At 35.1% G+C, this 24,065-nt stretch overlaps 1 protein-coding gene across 2 annotated transcripts in view; it reads left to right on the forward strand.

Annotated features, from left to right (window-relative positions):
* SYCP1 (synaptonemal complex protein 1) overlaps positions 1 to 19,305 on the forward strand; it is a 108,084-nt gene extending 88,779 nt beyond the window's left edge. For both annotated transcript variants that reach the window (XM_055312541.1, XM_055312542.1), the window contains 4 exons: positions 4,757 to 4,936; positions 9,078 to 9,221; positions 18,957 to 19,049; positions 19,168 to 19,305. In XM_055312541.1, coding sequence (XP_055168516.1) covers positions 4,757 to 4,936; positions 9,078 to 9,221; positions 18,957 to 19,049; positions 19,168 to 19,305 — 555 coding nt within the window. The remainder of the gene's footprint in view (positions 1 to 4,756; positions 4,937 to 9,077; positions 9,222 to 18,956; positions 19,050 to 19,167) is intronic.
* Positions 19,306 to 24,065: the final 4,760 nt, after the last annotated feature.

The raw sequence follows: 24,065 nt of genomic DNA on the forward strand, positions 1-24,065 counted from the left end.
CTCACTTTTTGAAGTAATCATAAGATTGCAGCCATTAAGTCGCGTTGTCAGGCTCCAGTTTTAATTCTAGTTTCCTTGCTGTTTCCACCACATCTGCACTTATTTTTGCCAGGAAAGTCTTGAACCCCTTATAGTCATCCATGAGGGTTGGAATCAACTTCTTCTGAATTCCTGTTAATATTGATAGTTGACCTCTTCCTATGAATCACAAATATGCTTTTTTTAAAAAAGATTTTATTTATTTATTCATGAGAGATACACAGAGAGAGGCAGAGACATAGGCAGAGGGAGAAGCAGACTCTCCCCAAGGAGCCCGATTTGGGACTTGATCTCAGACCCTGGGATCATACCCTGAGTCAAAGGCAGATGCTCAACCACTGAGCCACCCAGGCATCCCAAATCACAAACATTCTTTTTTTTTTTTAAAGATTTTATTTATTTATTCATGAGAGACACACACAGAGAGAGAGAGAGAGAGAGGCAGAGACACAGGCAGAGGGAGAAGCAGGCTCCAGGCAGGGAGCCTGTCATGGGACTCGATCCCAGGTCTCTAGGATCACACACTGAGCTGAAGGCGGCGCTAAACTGCTGAGCCACCTGGGCTGCCCCACCAATATTCTTAATAGCATCTAGAATGGTGCCTTCTTTCCAGAAAGTTTTCTTTTTTTTTTTTTAAGATTTTATTTATTTATTCATGAGAGACACACAGAGAGAGGCAGACGCATATGCAGAGGGAGAAGCAGGTGCCCCGCAGAGAAGCCCAATGAGGGACTCAATCCCAGGACTCCAAGATCACTACCTAAGCCAAAGGCAGATGTTCAACCACTTAGCCACCCAGGTCCCCTCAGAAGGTTTTCAACTTACTTTTCCCAGATCCATCAGTAGAATCACTATCTATGGCACCTATAGTTTTACAAAATGTATTTCTTAAATAATAAGACTTGAAAGTCGGAATGAATCTTTGATGCATGGGCTTCAGAATGATGTTGTATTAGCAGGTATCACAGCGTTTATCTTGTACATCTCCATCAGAGCTCTTGGGTAAGTAGGTCCATTATCAATGAGCAGTAATATTTTGAAAGGAATCTTTTTGTCCAAGCAGTAGGTCTTAACAGTGGGGTTAAAATATTTAGTAAACCATGTTGTAATTAGATATACTGTCATCCAGGCTTGGTTATTGTTCTATTTATAGAACATAGGCAAGTAGATTTGGCATAATTCTTAAAGAGCCCTAGGATTTTCAGAAGGGTTAATGAGCACTGGCTTCAACTTAAAGTCACCAGCTGCATTAGTCTCTAACAAGGGAGTCAGCCCGTCCTTTGAAACTTTGAAGGCAGGCATTGACTTATGCTCCCTAGCTATGAAAGTCCTAGATGGCATCTTCTTCCAATATTTGGCTATTTCACCTACATTGAAACTCTTTTTTTAGTATAGACCTCTTCAGTACTTAATTAGCTAGGTCTTCTAGATAACTTGTTGGAGCTTCTACATTAGCACTTGCTGCTCACTGTGCACTTTTTTAAAAAAGAGAATTATGTATTAGAGAGCAAGTGAGTGAGAGAGCATAAGTGGGGTGGGGGCAAAGGGAGAGGGAGAAACAGACATCCTGCTGAGCAGGGAGCCCAATGCAGGGCTTGATCGCAGGATCCTGGAATCATGACTTGAGCCAAAGGCAGATGCTTAATTGACTGAGCCACCTAGGCACCCCTCACCTTCACTTTTACCTTATGGAAATGTCTTCTTTCCTTAAATCTCATGAGCCAACCTCTGCTAGCTTCAGACTTTTCTTCTGCAACTTTCTCATCTCTCTCAGCCTTCCTAGAATTGAAGAGAGTTAGGGCCTTGCTCTGGGTTAGGTTTTGGCTTAAAGTAATGTTGTGACTGGTTTGATTTATCCAGACCACTGCAACTTTCTCCATATAAGTATAGGCTGTTTCACTTTCTTATCGTTCGTGTGCTCCCTGAAAATAGTACTTTTAGCATCCTTCAAGAACTTTTCCTTTGCATTCACAACTTGGCTAAGTGGTTGGTGCAAGAGGCCTAGCTTTTGGCCTGTCTCAGCTCTCAACATGCCTTCCTCTCTCTAGCTGAATCATTTCTAGCTTTTGATTTAAAGTGAGAGATGGTTAACTCTTTTTCTCTTACAAGTGCATGAAGATTGGCCTAATTTCAGTTTTGTTGTGCCTCAGAATAGGGAGGCTTAAAGACAGGGAGAGAGATGGGGGAATGGTAGGTCAGTGGAGCAATCAGAACACACACAACACTTAGGTTAAGTTTGCCATCTTATATGGGTGTGGTTCATGGTGTCCCCAAACAATTACAATAGTAACATCAAAGGTCACTAATAACAGATTACCATAGCAAATATAATAATCCAGCAGTTTGAAATATTATAAGGACTACCAAAATATGACACAAAGTGACACAAGTGGCATTGAGTAAATGCTTTTGGAAAAATGGTGCTGATAGACTTGCCTGAATCAGAGTTGTCACAAACCTTCCAATTTGCAAAAAAAATAAAAACACCAAAAAACATACAGAATCTGTAAAGTGCAATAAAGTAAAATACAATAAAATATTCTTGTAACATTCATAGAAGAATGTAACTCATAGGAAAGTACATTTCCATGACTTATAATGAAGCGGTTTATTTCAGTGTTCTAGAATGGGGGTGCATTTTCTTTCAAGCTTCTGGTCTCAGGGAAATGTTAAATTCCCAGACTTGGCCACAAGGTGGTGTAGTTGTCATTCTCAGTCCTTTCAGGAGAGAAAAATTTGTCCCTGAAAACAGTTATATTTTGGAGATTCTGAGGATGACTCCTGGTGAACTTAGAGAGCAGAAAAACTTTGCTTTCATCAAAATTGTGTTATCAGCTATAATGTAGAAATATATAGGCCTTCCTAAACAGGAATATAGGATACAAAAAATACAGCTGTGTAAAGTAATGCTCCCAAAATTTATACCTGCTGGAAAAAAGATGGTGAAGTGAGATGACTAGAACTGGGCAGAAATGTACACATCATCTCATTTTTAGTCCCTTCATCATACAGATGCATAAATTCAGGCCTAGGGATGCTTGAAAATTTACTTAATATCATCCAACAAGATATTAATGAGATCCAAGAGAAAAGAGCATATTACTTGACTCCTGGTCCTATGGTTGTTTGTGTACACACGAGCGCGCACACACACACAGTTAACATACAGTGTTACATAAGTTCAGGTGTACAGTATAGTGATTCAATAAGTTTGTACATTATACTGTGTTCATTGCAAATGTAGGTACTGTATGTCCTGTTTAATTGATATTACAATATCATTGACTTTTCTCCTTATGCTGTGCCTCTTGTTCCCATGATTTATTAATTCCCTAACTGAAACCTTGTTTTTCCCATTTCCCTTCATCTATTTTGCCTATCCTTCCCCCATCTGACAAACATCAGTTTGTCCTGTGCATTTATAGGTCTGCTTATGCTTTTTGTTTGTTTATTCACTTGTTTTTTGGGATTTCACAATGAGTGAAATCATATGGTACTTGTTTTTGTCAGTCTGATTTATTTCACTTAGCATAATTATACCCTCTAGGTCTATCCATGGTGTCTCAGATGGCACAATCTCATCCTTTATTACAATTGTGTTATATTCCTCTTGTGTGTAGGTACCATATCTTCCTTATCCATTTGTCCATCAATCAGTCCAGTGTTTTTATAGCAAATGTGGTCACCTCTTAATCCTGCATCCTGTACTCTCCTAACTTAAATTTACTGCAGATTTAACCACTGAACTTTTGAGAATAGCCCTTTGTGTGTATGTGTGTGTGATTGTGTGTTTGTGCATGCACTCTTGTTTTTTCATGTAATTGCCATGTTTGTATTCATGGAGATGGTGGTGACCAAAGGAAGTGATAAAATTATAAAGCAGCTAGCACAATTCCACCAAAGCAGTTATTATGAACTCTTACTAGAAAGATAGGTCAGGCGCTGAAAAGAAGATACATATAAAGATAGAAAGAAAATGGAAGAAATTGAGTTCAAGTAAAGTCCTAAGTATTTAGAGTAAATTTGTAATTTGTTTATCTTCAGAATTGAAGAAAGTAGTTATTTTTTTCCTCCTGGAAAAAGTTTCTGGTTCTTTACTTTTACAATTTTTCTTCTCTATTTTTCTTTTCTCCTCCTCCTCCTCCTCCTCCTCCTCCTCCTCCTCCTCCTCCTCCTCCTCCTTCTTCTTCCTTCTTTCTTCCTCCTCCTCCTCTCTGTCGTCTTCTTCTTCTTCTTCTTCTTCTTCTTCTTCTTCTTCTTCTTCTTCTTCTTCTTCTTTGTGAGGAGTAAGGCTGGTGGATAGGAAAGGACTGATATTTTTATAGATGAGAGAGGAAATATGAAAGCATAAAAGAGAATGGATACAAATGAGAATAAAATAAACTGCCCTCTGGCTTTTAGGCTATTGTAATGAACCACAAAGAAAGGCTTTTTGCCACCAGGAATAGAGATTTTTCTTCAGCAGATCCTCAACTTTTGGTCGGTTAGAGAATTGAGATGTTTTATTGATTTTCATAGCAGCTCTGTGAAGACAGACAGATACCATTTTCATCTTAAGTGGGAAAATAAAGTGGCAAGGGTAATTTATTCAAAGTTATCTAATTATTAATAAATTTGAGGATAAATTCTAGTTTATTCCAGTGTTATTTCTAATTGGTGCACTTTAATTAAAATGACATGTAGTGATGATTTTATTCCCTTTTGTTGTTCAATACAGAAAACACAGACATCTTTATTGAAAACACCTGAAACTCATTATTGGAAATTTGATTCTAAAGCAGCTCCTTCACAAAATGTATCTCAAAAGTTCACATCAGCTGACCGTAGCAAATCCAAAGATAAGAGAGACTATTCATGGACACCGACTAAAAGTACTTTATCTACACCATTACCAAAGGTTGGTTGCTAAAATTTCTAGGAAGGTCATAATATTTTTAGTTAAAAAGGAAGGTTCTGCTATCATATACCATGTATCTGGAATCACACATATAAATATAAAACCAATTCAATCTTGTGAAATTTTTTTTTGTATCACTGTCCTCAACTGAATGACATTTTGAGTAGATTCCATAACTTTCTGTCATTCACCAGATGGCATTCCCTGATATGAGAAATCTGGTTCTTAACATTTTTGAGTATCACCCCAGTTACTTTCCTTTGCTGTTTACTTTGTATTATCTTCCTGCTAGAGTCCTTTACTTAGCAGTCAGCCCTTGGTGGATCAGGTGCCACCAACAAGAAGGCTCAGTTACTAGCTACCTTCCACATATCCACTTAATCCATGGGGAATTCATTCATCCTTTGCATGCTAAATAGCAGTACAGAATACTCTATTTCTGACCCCATGTCCTGCCACCCATCTCTCTCTCATTTCTTTTTATTCTAAGCTATCCAGCAAGGCAAAAAGAGATAAAATTTCTTTCTTAGTTTATATCTATTGAGGGAATGCCAGTCCTTCTTGAAGGTACTTCTATTTTTTGTAAGGCCGCTGTTAAGGGTTATCTCCTCATTTGCCTTGGAAATTGAAGGGAAAAATATTTTGACCCTCTCTATTCCTCTAACCTGAAATTTCATGTGTTCCCCTCCTAGTTTCCTTAAAATAACTGGGGAAAAAAGGTGTTTGGTGATTGTAGGGCCAGTTTAACCACCTTTTAATAAGCCCTAGAGAAGGATCTGGCTTTAATCATAGGTTGCTTTCTTTAGAATATGGGTTATTAGCATTTTTTTCCATAGCTTTGTGCCCCAGTTGACAATTCCAGAGCAAAAGGAAGAGTCTCTCTCACATCCTGTTACATATACAGTATTATCCACACTATAGAAATTATGAAGATTAGTAAACTACATAGCTTTGAGAGGCTTTTATATAAAATTATTTTTTATATTTATATTATTCAGATTATGAAGTGATCTCTATATGGAATGACTTTACTTAAAAAACTTTATATTGAAATATATCTAAGAAAAATGCACAGCTCTTAATTATACAACTTGATGATTCTTTACAAACTAAACATAACTTTGTAACCAGCATTCAGATTAAAACACATAATGTTACTGTCACTCCTGAAGATTTTCTTGTGCCCCTTTTAATCACTAGTTTCTCCCCCAAGACCAACTACTGTCCCAACTCTAATAGATGTATCAGTTTTTGCATTTTCCCCATTTTTGCATTTTCTTTCTATACAGAGAATCATTTTTGGTTTTAGTTTTTTCACTTAATATTATGTTTGTGGGACTCACTATCCATATTGTTGCTTGAAGTTGTAGATTTTCTGTTTATATTTCTATATAGTATTCCATTGTGTGATGTGCCACAGTTTACTTATTTATTGTATTGTTAGTGGACTTTTGGGTACTTTCCTGACCGGATTTTTATGCATAGTCTTGCTATAAAAAGTCTAATATTTGACATATATGTTGGGTATGTCTTTAGGAATGAAATTGGTGGGTTATAAGGTTATGCATAATATGTTCCATCTTAATAGATAGTGCCTGAGCTGTTTTTTACTGCTGTTTTTTACTGTGATACAAAACATATGGGGTTCTTTTTTCCTATGCCAGTTCTCTGATTTTCCAGACAACAACTAGTTGTCCTAAAATTTGATTAAATTCTGATAGTATTTGGAGTTAATATAGACCCCACAGGTTAAGGGCTCAGTCCCACAATACTGCTTCCACTTCAGACACCAGGCATAATCTTGGTTTGCCACTTGTACTACTGACCAACTGGCTCTAAATTGGGGGTTCCTATAACCCTCCTCCCCAGGTTTGCTGATTTGCTAGAATGATTCACAGAACTCAGGAAGTTCATTTACTTACTAGTTCATTTACTTACTATTAACAGTTTATCATAAAGAATACAACTCAAGAACCATCAAATGGTAAAGATGAATAGGGCAAGGTGTAAGGGAAGGGGTACAGAGCTTTCCTGCCTTCTTCAGGAGTGCCACCTTTCCAGTGCCTCTATGTGTTTGCCCACATGGAAACTCTCAGAACCTCATTCATTAAGGGGTTTTTATGGAGGTTTCATTACCCACCATGATTGGTTAAATCTTTGGCCATTGGTGATTAACTCAGTCTACAACCCCTCTTCCCTCCCGAGGAGGTCAAGGGGTATAGCTGAAAGGTTACAAACTTCTAGTCAAGCCTTGGTTTTTCTGGTGACCAGCCATTATCCTGAAGTTATCTAGGAGCCGCTTACTACCAGTTATTTCATTAGCCTTAATTCTGGTCCAGTTGAAAGGAGCTTATTTTTTTTATTTTTTATTTTTTTAAATTTATGATAGTCACACAGAGAGAGAGAGAGAGGCAGAGACATAGGCAGAGGGAGAAGCAGGCTCCATGCACCGGGAGCCCGACGTGGGATTCGATCCCAGGTCTCCAGGATCGCGCCCTGGGCCAAAGGCAGGCGCTAAACGGCTGCGCCACCCAGGGATCCTGAAAGGAGCTTATTTTGAATAACAGAAGACTCGTCCTGTTACATTACTGGGGACAAAACCAAATATTGTACCAAAAGATGCTCTGATCACTCAGGAAATTACACAGGTTTTAGAAGTTGTTTCAGGAACCAGGGACAAAGACTAAACATATATTTCTCATTGTATCATACTGCCAATCATGTTTTTTTTTTTTAAATTGCACCAGTTTACAGCCTAGCTAGCAGTGAATGAGTATTCTAGTTGTTCCACATCCTTGCCCACCACATGGTGTTTTTTTATCTTTTTGATTTTAGCTGTTCTCATGGGTGTGGTGACCCCATGAGCATTTTTTTTTTAAAAGAGCATTTTTTACCATAATTTTAAATTCACAGATAAGTTGCAAAGGTAGTACAGAGAATTCCTTTATATTTGTCACCCAGTTTTCCACATTGTTAACACCTTCATTACCATTTGTTGAAACTAAGAAACATACATTGGCACATTACTGTTAACAAAACTTTAGATTTTATTTGATTTTTCCAATGTCAGAGCTTTTCAAAGCCTCTATGGATGTCTCATTTCCTACCTGTTCTTTTGAACTTTTTGGTTAGTCTATCATTTTCCCTCTTAAAATCATTGCCTCCTGGAGCCGCAAAGTTAAAACATTTGCCTGTAATTGTTTTTGACAAATGCTGTGCTGTATTCCACACCAAGGAGAAAGCTTTTTGTACTGAATGAGCTCTAAGTCAGTTTAAATACAGACAGCCTTGTCAGTGAGGTCTTTCAGGGGCCACTAGACAGTTAATGACAACTTTTTGGGAATAAAGCTTTGAAAGAGCTCTCAATTCTGTTCTGCTCTGTCTAGTGGCTCTCAGGCTGGACCAGGACTGTGGGATATTATTTTTTGAAGGTAACATAGAAAACTGGGGCTGGGATGAAGAAAAGTTAAGATACCACAAAACTTAATGTTCTTTCAGGGGTTCAGCCATTAAAAAAAAGAAGCAGCACTATAGTTTGTGGCAAGCTTTTGGTTAATTTCCAGAGTTCTAAAAAAGCTGACTTTGACCATTTTACTAGTATTCTTATTGCTTTATGGAAGAGCAAGTTTTTGGAGTACCTTACTCTGCCATTTTTTGCTGATGTCACTGATCTAACTCTTTAAAGGTACTTTTTTTTAAAAAAAATTATAAGACTTACAGGGTAATATGGAATACTAAGCACTTACTAATGTGAATTACTTTATGAACAAAATATAAGAATACCTATTTTCTCATAAATCAGTATTTTTGTAGAAAGAGCAAAGCTCATTCAGTTCTTTGGTCTTAAGTCCCTCTTTTCTTAAGTTTGTTGACTGCTGAAGCTAGAGAGCCTCTCTACCCCCTCTCTCATGCCATTATTTTCCTTAGTCAGTTGAAGGGAAGGACAAAGAAAATATCCAATATTATAATTTGTTTGAAGAAAGAAGTTTTAGTATCAAAAATATCTGAATGAAATTCTTATAAAAAATCTCTCTACACATCCCATTAATAATGATGACTTATTTATTACTAAAGATTCAGCTTACATTTATCAATAATATAGGGTTTGATGTGATAATGTGTTGTTTTTATTTTTGGATAGGCATATACTGTGAAGACACCAACAAAACTAAAAATTCAGCAAAGAGAAAGCAAGAATGTACCCACTGAAGAAAGTAATAAAAAGAGAAAAATGGTCTTTGAGTTTGATGTTAATTCGGATAGCTCAGAAGCTACTGATCTTTTGGTAAAAAAAACTACAAATCAGTATTTATTACTTGTTTATATTATTTTTATACATTATTTTTTGATGTATATATATGATGTATGCACATAGTATCTACCATTGCAATATTAAAACATAATAGAACTCTATAACACAGAACTCTATGCTTGTGCATTTTGGAGAAGTAGGGTTCAAAGAATCTAACTTCAGAAAACAGAGCATTGTGAAATACTTGATGTAACATAATTGACACACGAGATGATGAAATCATCTTGTTTTCCAGCAGAGTGGTATAAAGGAGTTTTTACCACGTTTTATTTTTCTTTTTTGTTTTTAAGAAAGGTTAGGTGAATCTTGCAAATAACCAAATTTGTTATTTAGGGCCCTTCTTGATTTTGTGTATTATTCATGTTCCTTATTTTATATCACTTATTGATTGAAATCTATATCCCGTTATTGGTTGACAAGTATAACATTTCTATCATTCTTGAAGAGTTAATGTATTAAAGATGAGTTGTTTAAGGAAGATATTTCCCCTAGCAGTTTATATTACTAATAATGCCGTCATGAGTGTATCCACACCTACCAGTATTTTCTAAAGTCATAATACTGATTTATTGAGAATAATTAAATTTAGATTAATTCTAAAACAAACCTCATCACACAAAATGAAGCAATATACCAAAGAGTCTTAGTTACAAAATTCCAGTTAAAGGCACTTGTTTGTTTCATTATTGCCACTTATAGCTTTTGAGATCCTTCAAGCTTTTTTACTGCTTTGGGACTCTATTTTCATTTATTCTGGAATAATGAGTAGCTGAAGTCTTAAAACATGAATTTTTGAAGTTAACATCCTTACTTAAGTACCTCTTTGTTTTATAGATGACGATTAATATTTTAATATTTTAATGATTAAAACTGTGAACCAAGCACTGTTGCAAAGATTACATACATTATTTCTTAGAACAATCTCATGTTAGAAATATACAGTGTTGCTATTCTCATTTTACAGATTAGGAAACTGAGTCACAGAGGTACCTTGCCCAAGATCATAGCTAGTAAGTCACGGAACCAAAATTTGAACACAGATAGTTTAGCTCCATAGACTATGTAAGTCATTATACATAATAACTGCTAGCTCAAACTGAAGTCCAGATATACAAAAATGTAAAGAGAATTAGTAGAAAGATTATGAGCTCTGGAATTAGTCTAGTGTTGGAATCCATACTATTTTTCTAGCAGTGTGGATTTAGTCTAGTTTCTTAGCTGATATGAGATTCAGATTGATTCATGATTTCGTTTTTAAATGGAGCATCACAACTTTGTGACACAATAAACATACTACAGTATTATATAAGTATGCACAATTGTTTATACTTGCCTAAAAAGACATTTCACAGTCTATTTGATTATAATTATCACTTGAAGTTACTATTTTTGTAATTTTCTTATTGTTGCATATAAATGTTGGTGAACATTCAAATAATTTTAAAATTAGATTTAAAAATAGATTGTCTAGAGTGACCTTACAGAAGATGGTGGAGTATGAAATACCATGAATTTATTTCTTTACCTATACAGCAGTTGTACTTCAGAAATTGTCTGAAGTGATTATTTTGGAACTCTGGAGACTGTTTGGATGCTTGCAACTTCCAAGGTTGAAACTTAGTAAATTATAGTTAATTTCGGTCAATTTCAGCCTTAAGAATGTTAGTGACTGCCTCTCATTCAATCCATAGCTCTATTGTTGGCAGCCATGCTCATGTCTTGCTGTAGCCAGGGTGAGAAATAAGGATTTTTTTCTCTGAATATCAAGATTCAGTGTTTTGTATTATCATTGCTACTTCTCATCATTGTGCAGGCACAGAAACTGGCTGCCATTATTTCAACCCACACTGGCTGAAAGCGTCTCACAGAGTATTTAAATGAACTGTACTTGGTTTTCTTTTTTTCACTTGTCTTCTTTGGAGGACCAGGCATTTTAAGAATTAGGACATTCAAGAGCAATCACATTTCTGGGGTATTTAAAACCATTGCACATGCCCAGGGAAAGGCTCAAAAAAAAAAAAAAACCTGAGAAGATCTCAAAATTTTAATCCAGGCTGATCCATGGCACAGAAACTTATACTACATAAAGCAAAAAAAAAAAAAAAAAAAAAAAAAAAAAAAAAAAAAAACCCTAACTCACTACAGCAAACCCTGGGGAAAGGGAAGAATCTGATTTGCAGTATCCAGTTAGAAGATTCATATCTAGTTCCAACCACCAAAAAAATCACAAAGTATACAAAGAAGGAAAGCATAGCAAAACAAGTCAACAAAAATGTCTCTGAAGAAGCCCCAGTGTTGAACTTACAGGACAAATATTTCAAAATTGTCTTAAAGATGCTGAAAGAGCTAAAGGAAGACAGACAAAGACAGAAGAATGATGTATGACTAAAATGAGAATATTGATGAAGAGAAATTATAAAAAGAACCAAAAAGAAATTAAGTTGAAAGTACAATAACAAATGAAAAGTTCATTAGAGAATTTTAAAAGATTCGTGTAAGCAGAAGAAAGAATTGATGAAATAGGACAATTGAAATTATTTTGAGTTTGAGTAAAGAAGAGAAAAAAAAAAGAAAAGTGAACAGGCAGCCTGAGACTTGTGGGACATTATCAAACAGACCAATATATGCTTTGTGGGAGTCCCAGAAAAAGAGAGGGGGTAAAAAGGAAGAAAGTCAATAGACTTACACCCATTATAATCAAACTGTTTAAAGACAAAGACAAAGTATCTTGAAAGTAGTGAGAATCAACTCACCACAGATGAGGTACTCTTAATAAAATTATCAGCTGATTTCTCACTGAGAAACCTTGGAAGCCAGAAGGTGGTAGTTTTCCATATCCAAGGTGCTGAAAAAAAACGAAATTATCAACTGAGAATTTGCTATATGCTAAAAGTGTTCTTAAGAAATGGGGGAGAGGGATCCCTGGGTGGCGCAGCGGTTTGGCGCCTGCCTTTGGCTCAGGGCACGATCCTGGAGACCCGGGATCGAATCCCATATCGGGTTCCCGGTGCATGGAGCCTGCTTCTCCCTCTGCCTGTGTCTCTGCCTCTCTCTCTCTCTGTGACTATCATAAATAAATAAATTAAAAAAAAAGAAATGGGGGAGAAATTAAGACCTTCCTAGATCAGCAAAAGCTGAGGGAGTTACCACTAGAACCACTTTTTAAGAAATGTTAAAGGGAATTGTTCAGGTCAAAGTGAAAGGATGCTAGCCAGTAATTCAAATCCATATGAAGAAATAGAGGATCTCTGAAAAAAAATATGTGGGAAATTACAAAAGCTAGTATTATAATTTTGTTCGTAACCTCACTTTTTATTTTCTACAGGATTTAAAAGGAATGCATTAAAATGGCTAATCTGTGTTACTTGGCACCCAATATATAAAGATGTAATTTGTGACATCAATAATAGAAAAGGGCCATGAAGTCATATAAAAGCAGAATTATTATAGGCTATTGAAGTAAAGCTATAAATTAAAATTAGGTTGTTAATAACATTAGGATGTTAAATGTAATCTCCATAGTAACTACACAAATCTGTAGAATATACACTATAGGAAATATGGAGGGAATAAAAATATTTCACTACCAAAAAAATCACCTAACCACAAAAGAAGATAGTAACAGAGAAAATGAGAGAGAAAACAAACAAACCTATAAGGCATATAGAAAACAAAAAGCAAACAAGCAGAAGTTAATCTCTATCAGTAATTACTTTAAATGTAAATATAGATTACATTTTCCAATTAACATAGGTTTATAGAATTTATTTTTATTTTATTTTGAATTGATTTTAAAGAATATACTATAATACATATGATGCTGTCTAAAAGAGACTCAGAACCAAAGACACTAATTGAAAGTGAACTGTTGGAAAAAGATATTCCATGCAAATAGTAACCATAAAAGATCTGGGATGGCTATACTATGACCAACAAAATAGACTTTAAATCAAAAAGTTTAAGAGGCAAAGAAAGACATTATTAATAAGATATTCTTCAGGAGAAACCATATAGACCACAAAACAAGTCTTAATGGATTATTTTAAATTTAAACTTTAGTTAATATACAGTGCAATTCAGTGATCCAACCACTTACATGCAACACCCAGTGCTCATCCCAACAAATGCCTTCTTTAATACCCATCTAGTCCATCCCCACTCACTTTCTTTCATCAACTCTCAATTCTCTTTTGTTGAGTATCTTATGGTTTGTTACCCTCTCTCTTTTTTTTCTTTTCCCCCTTCCCATATGTTCATCTATTTCCTTTCTTAAATTCCCCATATGAGTGAGATCATATGGTATTTGTCTTTCTCTGACTGACATTTCACTTAGCATAATACACTCTAGTTCCATCCATGCCATTGCAAATGGCAAGTTTTCATTCTTTTTGATGGCTGAGTAATATTCCAGTGTGTGTGCATGCATGTGTGTATACACCATATCTTTATCCATTCATCCATCAGTCGAAGGATATTTGGGCTCCCTCCATAGTTTGGGTATTGTTGATACTGCTGCTGTAAACATCAGGCTGCATGTACTCTTTCAAATCTGTATTTTTGTGTCCTTTGGGTAATACCTAGTAGTGTAATTGTTGAGTCATAGGGTAGTTCTATTTTTAACTTTTTGAGGAACCTCCATACTGTTCTCCAGAGTGGCTGCACCAGTATGCATTCTCGCCAATGGTGCAAGATGGTTCCCCTTTCTCTGCATCCTTACCAACACCTGTTACTTCTTGTGTTGTTAATTTTAGCCATTCTGACTGGTGTGTGGTGGTATCTTTTGTGGTTTAGATTTGTATTTCCCTTCTAAGGAGTGACATTTTCATGTGTCTGTTATGCACCTGGATGTCTTCTTTGGAAAAGAGTCTATTCATGTCTTCTGCCTATTTCTTAACTGGATTATTTATTTTTTGGATGTTGAATTGTATAAGTTTTTTTAGATTGTGGATACTAACCCTTTATCAGATATGTCACTTGAAAGTATCTCCTCCCATTTCATAGGCTGCCTTAAAGTTTTGTTTCCTTCACTGTGCAGAAGCTTTTTATCTTGATAAAGTTCCAATAGTTTGTTTTACTTTTGTTTCTCTTGTCTCTGGTGACATGTCTAGTAAGAAGTCACTATGACTGAGGTCAAGAGGTTTCTCCCTGTGTTCTCCTCTAGGATTGACGGTTTTCTGTCTCACATTTTGGTCTCTGAATATATTTTTGTGTATGGTGTAAGAAAGTGGTTCTGTTTCATTCTTTTGCATGTTCTGTCTAGTTTTCCCAACACTGTTGAAGAGACTTTTTTCCATTGTTAAAAGACATCATACAGAGCATCTTCTCTGACTATAATGGGTTGAAATTAGAAATCATGGAGTAAGGAAATTAGAAAATTCACAAATTCCATGTAAATTAACACTTTTATTTTTTAAATATTTATTTTAGAGAGAGTGTGAGGAAAGGAGGAGAGGGAGAGAGAGAATCTCAAGCAAACTCTCCACTGAGTTCAGAACCTGATATGGGTCTTGACCCTGAGATCATGACCTGGGCTGAAATCAAGAGTCAGATGCTAACCGAGCCACCCAGGTGCCCCAAAATTAACACACTTTTAATCAACCAGTAGATCAAATAAGAAATCACAAAGGAAATTAAGACTCATATAAATAAAAATGAAAACACAATATACCAAAATTTATTTATGTGTTACAGCAAAAACAATACTCAGAAGGAAATTTATAGCTCTAAATTCCTACATTAAAAAAGATCTCAAATCAATAACTTAAACTTTATAGAGCTATAGAAGGGAGCTCAAAGCGAGCAGGAGGAAGGAAATAATAAAGATTCATGGGGAGATAAACAAATGAGAGAATAGAAAACAATAGAAAAAATCAATGAAACCCAAATTTATTTGAAAAGATTAAAAAGTGGACAAATCTTTAGCTAGACTAACAAGAAGATGTAAAAAGCTAGAATTGAAATGAAAAGTGGGTATATTATTACTAATCACTCAGATAAAAAGAAAATAGTTTGTTTACTATATGCCAACAAATTTTAGAACCTAGGAGAAATGGATAAATGGGTAAAATCCCTGAAACACATGAATTAAACTGACTCAAGAAGAAATAGAAAACCTCAACAGGTCTATCTATAGTAAGTACAGAATTGGACTTAGTAATCAAAAATGTCTCAACAAAGAAAAGTCCTGGGCCAGATGGCTTCATTGATGGATTGTATAAAACATTTGAGGACATAACCTTCTCAGACTTCAAAAATTTGAAGAGAGAACTCTTGATAACTCATTCTATGAGGCTAACACTACCTTGATACCAAAGCAAGATAAAGACATTACTAGAAAAGAAAATTAAAGGCTATTATCCCTTCTGAATGTCTAACAAAATATTAGCAAGTCAAATTCCACATCATATGAAAGTGCTATGAGTTTTATCTAAGTGTGATTTATCTAAGAAATGCCAGGCTGGTTCAATATAAGAAAATCAGTGTAATATATCACATTAATATAATGAAGGGGGAAAAATCACCTATGATCATTTCATTTGGTACAGAAAAGGCATTTGACAACATCCAACATTTTTCATTTTAGAAACTATTATAGAGCTAAGAATAGAGGGGTAGTTCCTTGCATGACAAAAAGTACTTATGAAAACCCACAACTTAACATCATACTCAATGGTGAAAGATTGAAAGTTTCCCCCTTAGATTAAGAATGTGACATGGGAGGGCAGCCTGGGTGGCTCAGCAGTTTAGCGCTGCTTTCAGCCTAGGGTATGATCCTGGAGACCCAGGATTGAGTCCCACATCATGCTCCCTGCATGGAGCCTGCTTCTCCTTCTGCCCCCCCCCTCTCTTTCTCTGTCTCTCATGAATAAATAAATATTTTAAAAAATGTGACATGGGTGTCCACTTTCACCACTGCTAGTCAACATTGTAGTGGAAGTTCTAGCTGGAACTATTAGGCTATTAGGCAAAAAACAAAGGGGGGGAGGGAGGAAAAAGAAAGCAGGCATACAAATGGGAATGAGGTAAAACTATTTGCAGATGCCATGATTCTATCCTATCCATGATTCTATCCTATCCACTGAAAATCACAAAGACCACAAGAAGGCTATTTATTAGAGCTAATAAAAAGTTCATTTGAACTTAGCAGTGTGGAAGGGTGTAAGAACACATGACATTGATTATGGTTTTATACATCAGCAGTGATTAATCCAAAAGGAAATTAAGGAAAATTAAGAAAACAATCCATATACAGTATCATCTAAGCAAATATTTAGGAGCAGATCTAACCAAGAAGGTGAAACATTGAAATACAATGAAAACTACAAAACATTGCTGAAGGAAATTAAAGAAGACCTAACGAAATAGGAAAAAATTGTTTATGGATGTTAAGTCTTTAGCATGTTAAGATATCAATACTACCCAAAGCAGTCTGTAAATTCAGTGCAATCTCTATCAAAATTCCAACAGCCTTTTGGCAGAAATGGAAAATCTGATACTAAAATTCATATGGAATTGCAAGGGTCCCCAAATTGCTAAAACAGTTTTGAAAAAGAAAGGTAATGTTGGAGGACTCATGATTCTTGACTTTGAAACTTTCCAGAAGCTAGTAATTTAAACAGATTAGTACTAGGTTAAGGACAGATATATAGACCAGTGGAGTAAAGTAGCCTAGAAATAAATTCTCACATACGTAGTTTATTAATTTTGGTAAGAGTGCCAAGGCCATTCAGCAGGGGCAAAGGACTTTTTGTTTTTTGTTTTTTTAAACAAATGGTGTTAGAACTGGGTATTCACATGCAAAATAATAAAGTTGGACTCTTACTTTACATAGAAAAACTGACTCAAAATGGATCAAAAACCAAAACTTAAGGCTAAAACTATGATACTCTTAGAAGCAAATATTGGGGAAATTTTCATGACATCAAATTTAGCAAGGTCCTCATGGGTATGACACCAAAAGCACCGACAAGAAAAGAGAAAACTGATAAGTTTGACTTCAAAACTAAGAATTTTTGTGAATCAAAGGACACTATTAAGAAAGGGAAAAGACAAGCTCAAGAATGGCAGAAATATTTCCATATCATATATCTGAAAAGGGATAAATGTCCAGAATACATAGGGAACTCTCATAACTCAGCAATGAAAAACACACAACCCAATTTAAAAATGAGCAAAGGACATGAATTGACATTTCTCCAAAGAGGATATACAAATGGCTAATAAACACATGAAAAGATGAATGTTACAGAGTATAAGGATAAAGTTTTGTTTTAAATTGGGTTAATTTGTTATTTTTAAATGGGCAGTCATTAACGAATAATAAATTACTGTGCACTGAGTAAAATTTTAATAGTTTTTAAGATGATTTTTTAATTTTTTATTTATTTTATTTTTTTAAGATGATTTTAAAATAATTTTTCTAAGCAGATCAGTTGGTACATAGTGGTTCTGAGTATATTTGAAAAGGAAGCTCTTTAGGTTTTTTTTTAATTTATTTTTTTAAAAGATTTTATTTATTCATGAGAGACACAGAGAGAGAGAGAGGCAAGCTCCATGCAGAGATCCCGATGTGGGACCTGATCCCGGGACTGTAGAATCACACCCTGGGCCAAAGGCAGACGCTCAACCACTGAGCCACCCAGGTGTCCCAAAAGGCATTCTTTTTTTTAAATTTATTTTTATTTTTATTTATGATAGTCACACAGAGAGAGAGAGAGGCAGAGACATAGGCAGAGGGAGAAGCAGGCTCCATGCACCGGGAGCCCGATATGGGATTCGATCCCAGGTCTCCAGGATCGTGCCCTGGGCCAAAGGCAGGCGCTAAACTGCTGCACCACCCAGGGATCCCCCAAAAGGCATTCTTTATGACGTACTGAATTCTGGTGAAATCTTAGAATTCATGAAAATCTGTTTCAATATTTTTATTCATGTACCTCTGCAGTGTGACATTAGTGAGCAGGAAAAGATAATGTGAACCGATTACTTACCAGACCAAATCTGTATAGCATATTCATTAAAAGAATGGATTTCTAGAGCCTGCTTTCCTAGATTTGAATCCTGGCTCCACTCTTAACTAGCTGTATTATTTTAGGCAAATTACTTAACATTTCTTTGTCTCAGTTCTTCACCTTCAAAGTGGTGATAATAGTATACTTATTCCATGAAATTATCTTGAGGATTAAAACTAATTAAAATATGTAAAGTGCTTAAAACAAGGCCTAATATAGAAAGTAGTAAATAAATGTTAGCTATTATTATTTGGGGAGAATTATAATACTCATAAATTGATAGTTGATAACATTATAATTTTTATAAGCTTATAACTGCTTATTTTAAGGCCAAAGTGTGAGTTTGAGTAAGTAGGCTAGGGGAAAAGGGATGGTAAAGTAGTAGTATAAAGACTGAAACTGAACTAGAAAACAGTAGAAAAGTACTATTCATAGATATCGTGTATCTCATATAACCTTTCAGGAATATAGTTAATAGAATCTAAATCTATGTCCTTGTTTGGCATGTCGAGTATTTATTTTGTCATCGTCTTCAATTTTTCTTCTTTATTCTCTCTTCTTTTTCCTCTCTCCTCCCTTTTCTCACCTCCTTTCTTTCCACCTTCCGTTCCTTGTCTTTCTCCTCCTCTGTGATATGTAGGCAAAATTTTAATATTAGTGATGACAGACTCCAAATTATTCTTTTGTATTTTTCTTTAAGAGCATGGTTTCAGAAGAAGAGACATTGAAAAAATTATACAAGAATAATAATTATCCAACAACTTCTCATCTTTGTGTCAGGACACCAAAAAAGGTAGGGCTTTTTAAAGGTAGTTTTTAATTTTTACTTTAGAAAGAAAATTTCAAAAGCTGGACTTTATCTTTTAAATTAGACATATTTTGATTTGATTTGATTTGATTTTGTATTCAAGACCCCTTCATCTCTAACAACCCCTGGATCTACGCTGAAGTTTGGAGCAGTGAGGAAAATGCGGGAAGATCGTTGGGCTGTAATTGCTAAAATGGATAGGAAAAAAAAACTAAAGGATGCAGAAAAGCTATTTGTTTAATTTCAGAAAATCAGTGTGATTAAGGAGCCTAATAACATCAAATTTATAGTTAATTAAAATTTTTTATTTTCTGAAGAGCCGTTTTCTGACATTGAGACTTTTTTATATTTGCATAATTTGTTCCTTATGATTTTTATGTTTTGGCCTAAATTACCACATGTTACCCGAAAACTTGTAATTCTACTTAGATAATAAGATGATTGTTTTGTTTTTTATCTTTTCTTGTATTCATGGAAACTGTTTTAGCTAAGTTTTCAAATTTGTGAAGTTATCTATTGAATGCTAGGAGCATATTGAGATTTACTCTTTATTCTTTACTATTAAAATATTTTGGATGCAAAAAAATGCTTTTCATTGATTCTGTAAGGTCATCTGAATAGCTGATCATAATTTGATATTTATTTTTAAAATCTTAAGGTCATTTTAATGAGGCTTCACAGTTCTTTTTTTTTTAAAGATTTATTTATTTATTTACTTATTATTTATTTATGAGAGAGAGAGAGAGAGGGAGAGGCAGAGACACAGGAGGAGGGAGAAGCAGGCTCCATGCTGGGAGCCCGACATGGGACTTAATCCCAGGACTCCAGGACTGTGCCCTGGGCCAAAGGCAGGCGCTAAACCACTGAGCCACCCAGGGATCCCATGAGCTGCCCAGAGATCCCATGAGCTGCCCAGGGATCCCGAGGCTTCACAGTTCTTAAGCAGCTTTATCTATTTATAAAATTGACAAATGGCTTTTAGCTGTAGCAAAAAAAGGCTATACCAGTATGGCTTCCTAATGTTATTTATTCAACACTCATTAATTTAAGTAAATATTGAGTGCCCACTAAGAGTCAAGCACTGTTCTAGATACTGGCGATATGACAGTGAACAAAACAGAGAAATAAACCCTCTGTTCTTCTAGAGTTTACGTTTTAGTGAGGGAAATAGACAATAAATAAAACTGGAGATGGTTTTAGGACTTCCAGCTTCTGATATCTTCATTGAAAATTGATAATTAGTCTCCTTAGCAAGGTTTTTAAGAGGATTATTAGTCTTGATAATGTGATATTTCATATTTTAGCTATATATTTTCAAATGTTTTTAAATAAAACAAGACTAGTGTGTTAAGGTAATGCTGCTTCTCTGGCTGATCATTTGTCAACTTTTCACTTCTCAAAAGTCCAACATAAATGTTCCTAATTAGTGAGCAGCATTCCCGTCAGTGATTCAGGAAACCTGGCTCCCTCGAACTTTTAGTTCTGCCTCATTCAACAGCTGGCTTCCAAGGTTGCTGCAACAGGGGAAACACCAAAAAGATTTGCTGACATATTGGCCTAAAATAAGGATGATGTGAGGAAAAGAGAAGGTGCAAAGTTGGGTCTCAAAGTTCTGTTTTGAGATATGTAATATTGGTGCTATGTAATAATTGAGATATCTTAAGATATCTAAGTGGAGCAGTTAAATGGGTCTTTTAACAAATGAATCTGGAGTTCTCCAGAAGGGTCATTATTTAGTAATCATTGGCATATATATGCCATTTAAAGCATGGGACTGTTCTTGCTGATCTGGAAAAGGGACCTGTTGTGTTGATTCTCAGGGTCTGCCCAAGGGAGAATTGCACCGCTCTTGCCAGGGGATAACTAATCTGGTGATGAACATTAAGGAGGGCATGTGATGTAATGGACGCTGGGTATTATATAAGACTGATGAATCACTGACCTCTACCTCTGAAACCAATAATACATTATATGTTAATTAACTGAATTTAAATAAAATTAAAATAAAGCATAGTACTGAATGCACTCTTTTTATGGATAGGAGGGTGTAGTTATAGAAAAGAGTTGATACTGAGCCTTGTGATACTGGAACATTTAAAAGTAAAATAATAAAGGAGTTGCTGCAAAGACTAAGGAGGAGAGACGTAAAATATAAGGGGATCATGGAAACTTAAAGAATAAAGTGATTCAAGAAGGGGATATTCTGTGTCAAATTCTTCTGAGTGGCAATACCTGAAAGCATAAATATTTGGATTTAGGATTATCTATATGATATACAATCTCTGCTCTCAATGACTTGATGTCCAGTAGCAAATATAAATGTGTAAGCAAATGAATCACTTATAATGTAAGTAGTTCAGGTGTATGTAAATGTAAGACATACAGAGACATGAAAGATAATCTCATGTCTTGGTTTCCAAGAAGGCCTTCTAGAAGAGATGAGTTTTGGACATGAATAAGAATAAGCACCTGGGTCGCTTAGTTGATTGGGCAATCGACTCTTGTTTTCTGCTCCAGTCATGAGCTCAGGATCATGAAATTGAGCCCTGTGGCAGGCTCTGCCCTGAGCATGGAGCCTGCTTGAGATTCTCTCTCTCCGTCTCCTCCTCCCCATGTTTGCATGTTTGCTCACCCTCTCTCTTAAAAAAAAATGTTATTGATGTATAAGAAGGATGAGAAAATTAAGACAGAAGAAATAGCAATCTTTAGAAAGCTCGTTAAAGGTAAATTGGAACAGGGTGAAGCTATTGCAGCAATTGGAAGAGACCAGGTGGTAGATGGGAAAATTTTAGACTAAAAATTTAAGTTCCAGACTTTTAGATTATATCTAATACCTAGCCTAAGAAAAATACCCATAATTTTGTCACGTTAGTGATAATAAAATGTCTCCCGCTTCATGTAAATGTAAATTCATGATGTCAAAGAACAACCTGCTTTGGTTGATAATAAAGGTTAGAAATAAATTATTTATAATTCAGGCAACCTGAATTCAGTATAATTAATAGTCCACAGGCTATAGAAGTACATCCAGAACCTTAATCAGTGGCAGGTCAGCTCTGGGTTAGAAATAGGAAATAAACAGGAGACAGATAAGCCTTAACATTAAGTTATGAAATCATAGGGTTTAGAACTGAAGGGAACTGAAAAGATTCAATTTCAACAGATCAGTAATTTGAGGCCTATGAAAGCAATCAAAAAGAAAAGATTTGAAAAATGACTTGATTTCTATATGCATACACATAATTTATATCAGTACATAAATATAGTCATATAAAATCTTAGTACCCTCTTTTTTTCCCTTTTGCTTTTATCCTCACCCTCTTTCTTCCCCTCTCTACACACATCAGGGTCCCCCCCTAGGCCAAATCCCTCTCTCCTAAGGGAAAAAATCCTTTCTTCTTTTTCTCAATAACAGATGAAAATAATAAATATTTAATTGCATTTTTTTACATATGCATGCACACAAGATTCTCTAGTCATGGTTAATTTACAAAAATGAGATATACTTTTCAGAATCTAACATTTCTCAGTCTCACATGAAAATCTAACGGTATATTTCCAATGCATTCTTTTAAATGGTTGTAGTAATATTTCATGGATGGACCATAATTCAGCTATTTATTAAAATGTGGTAGAGATTCTTATGATCACCTATACCTAGTTCTTTTTTTCTCTTCTGGGCATGTGAAAAGATTGTATTTCCATTCCCATCATGGTGAGCCTATATGATAAGTTCTGGCCAATGAAGTTAGGTAGAACTGTTGTGCATTAATTATTTCTGTGCCAGAGTATTTGATTAGTAGTGTGAGACCTATCACACTCTTCTCCTGCTGCAGCAATTTGTGATGTTACAGTTGATGAAATTCCTGTCATACTATATCTATGAATGAAAACTACATAGAATAAAATTTACCCATTAACCTACCATGGTCATGTAGTATGAATAAGAAATAAGACTTTGCAGTGTTAAGCCCCTGAGAGTTTGGAATTGTCTATGATTGTTGGCATAACCTACTCTATCTTAACTCTTATAATGTGCATTCTCTTTGTTTCCATTTTTTCTGCACTGTGAACAATGCTAATATTAGTGTTTTTATTTCTGTAAATTATTAACCTTGGAATTGATGGGCCTACAGATATGTATATTAAAATTTTTAATAGATGTCTAGGAGTGATAGTAAAAGTATGTAATCACTGGTATGGAAATGTATATTAAATGTATAAATCATTATGTAATTAAAAGTTGAAAATATATTCTATGACACAAATGGATTTACATAGTAAACATTATTCTCTTATAAAAGTGCTAACCAAGAGATATAAACTATAATATAAATTGTCTAATTATTCTAATAATTTCCAAATTATTTTTTAATTTTTAAAAAGTATTGTTGTGTTACTTGCTTGAGGTGGCTGTTAAAAGAAGCCTCTCCCTGATTTATGATTTGGCAAATGTATTAATTTTTTTTCTAATGACTTCTCCAGTAAATTGATAGTCATTAAATGACCTAGTCTCAGTAAGTAGAGAATTTCTCTTTTCACTAACAATATTTTTAATAGTGCTCAGTCCTTTATCAGCTTATACTAAATTAACAACTATTACATTAAAAATTTTCTAGCCCTTATAATAATATCTGAGATTTTTGTATATCTGTTTATCAGCTGAACCACAATTATAGTTTATTAGAGTATCATGTTTACTTAAGTCAAAATGAATTCTTCAGGCCAGGCTGCATGTTATATGTGTCAGTACACACACACACACACACACACACACACACACACACACACAGTTTGTTTTTTGGGGGCTGACTGAATTTGGAACCCTAGCACTGCCATTCAGTTCATGTTCTGAATAATAACCTCTGTGTAGCTGAGCTTTTAGGTCTATAAAATGATACTTATAACTAGCAAAAATGAGCTAATAGACATTTTGAAAAGTGTCTAGCACAAAGCAAGTGCTAATCATGGTTAGCTCTCATTTTAATTAATAAAACCAGT

Source organism: Nyctereutes procyonoides, unplaced genomic scaffold (assembly GCF_905146905.1).
Source record: "Nyctereutes procyonoides isolate TBG_1078 unplaced genomic scaffold, NYPRO_anot_genome, whole genome shotgun sequence".
In the NCBI taxonomy this organism is placed as follows: domain Eukaryota; kingdom Metazoa; phylum Chordata; class Mammalia; order Carnivora; family Canidae; genus Nyctereutes; species Nyctereutes procyonoides.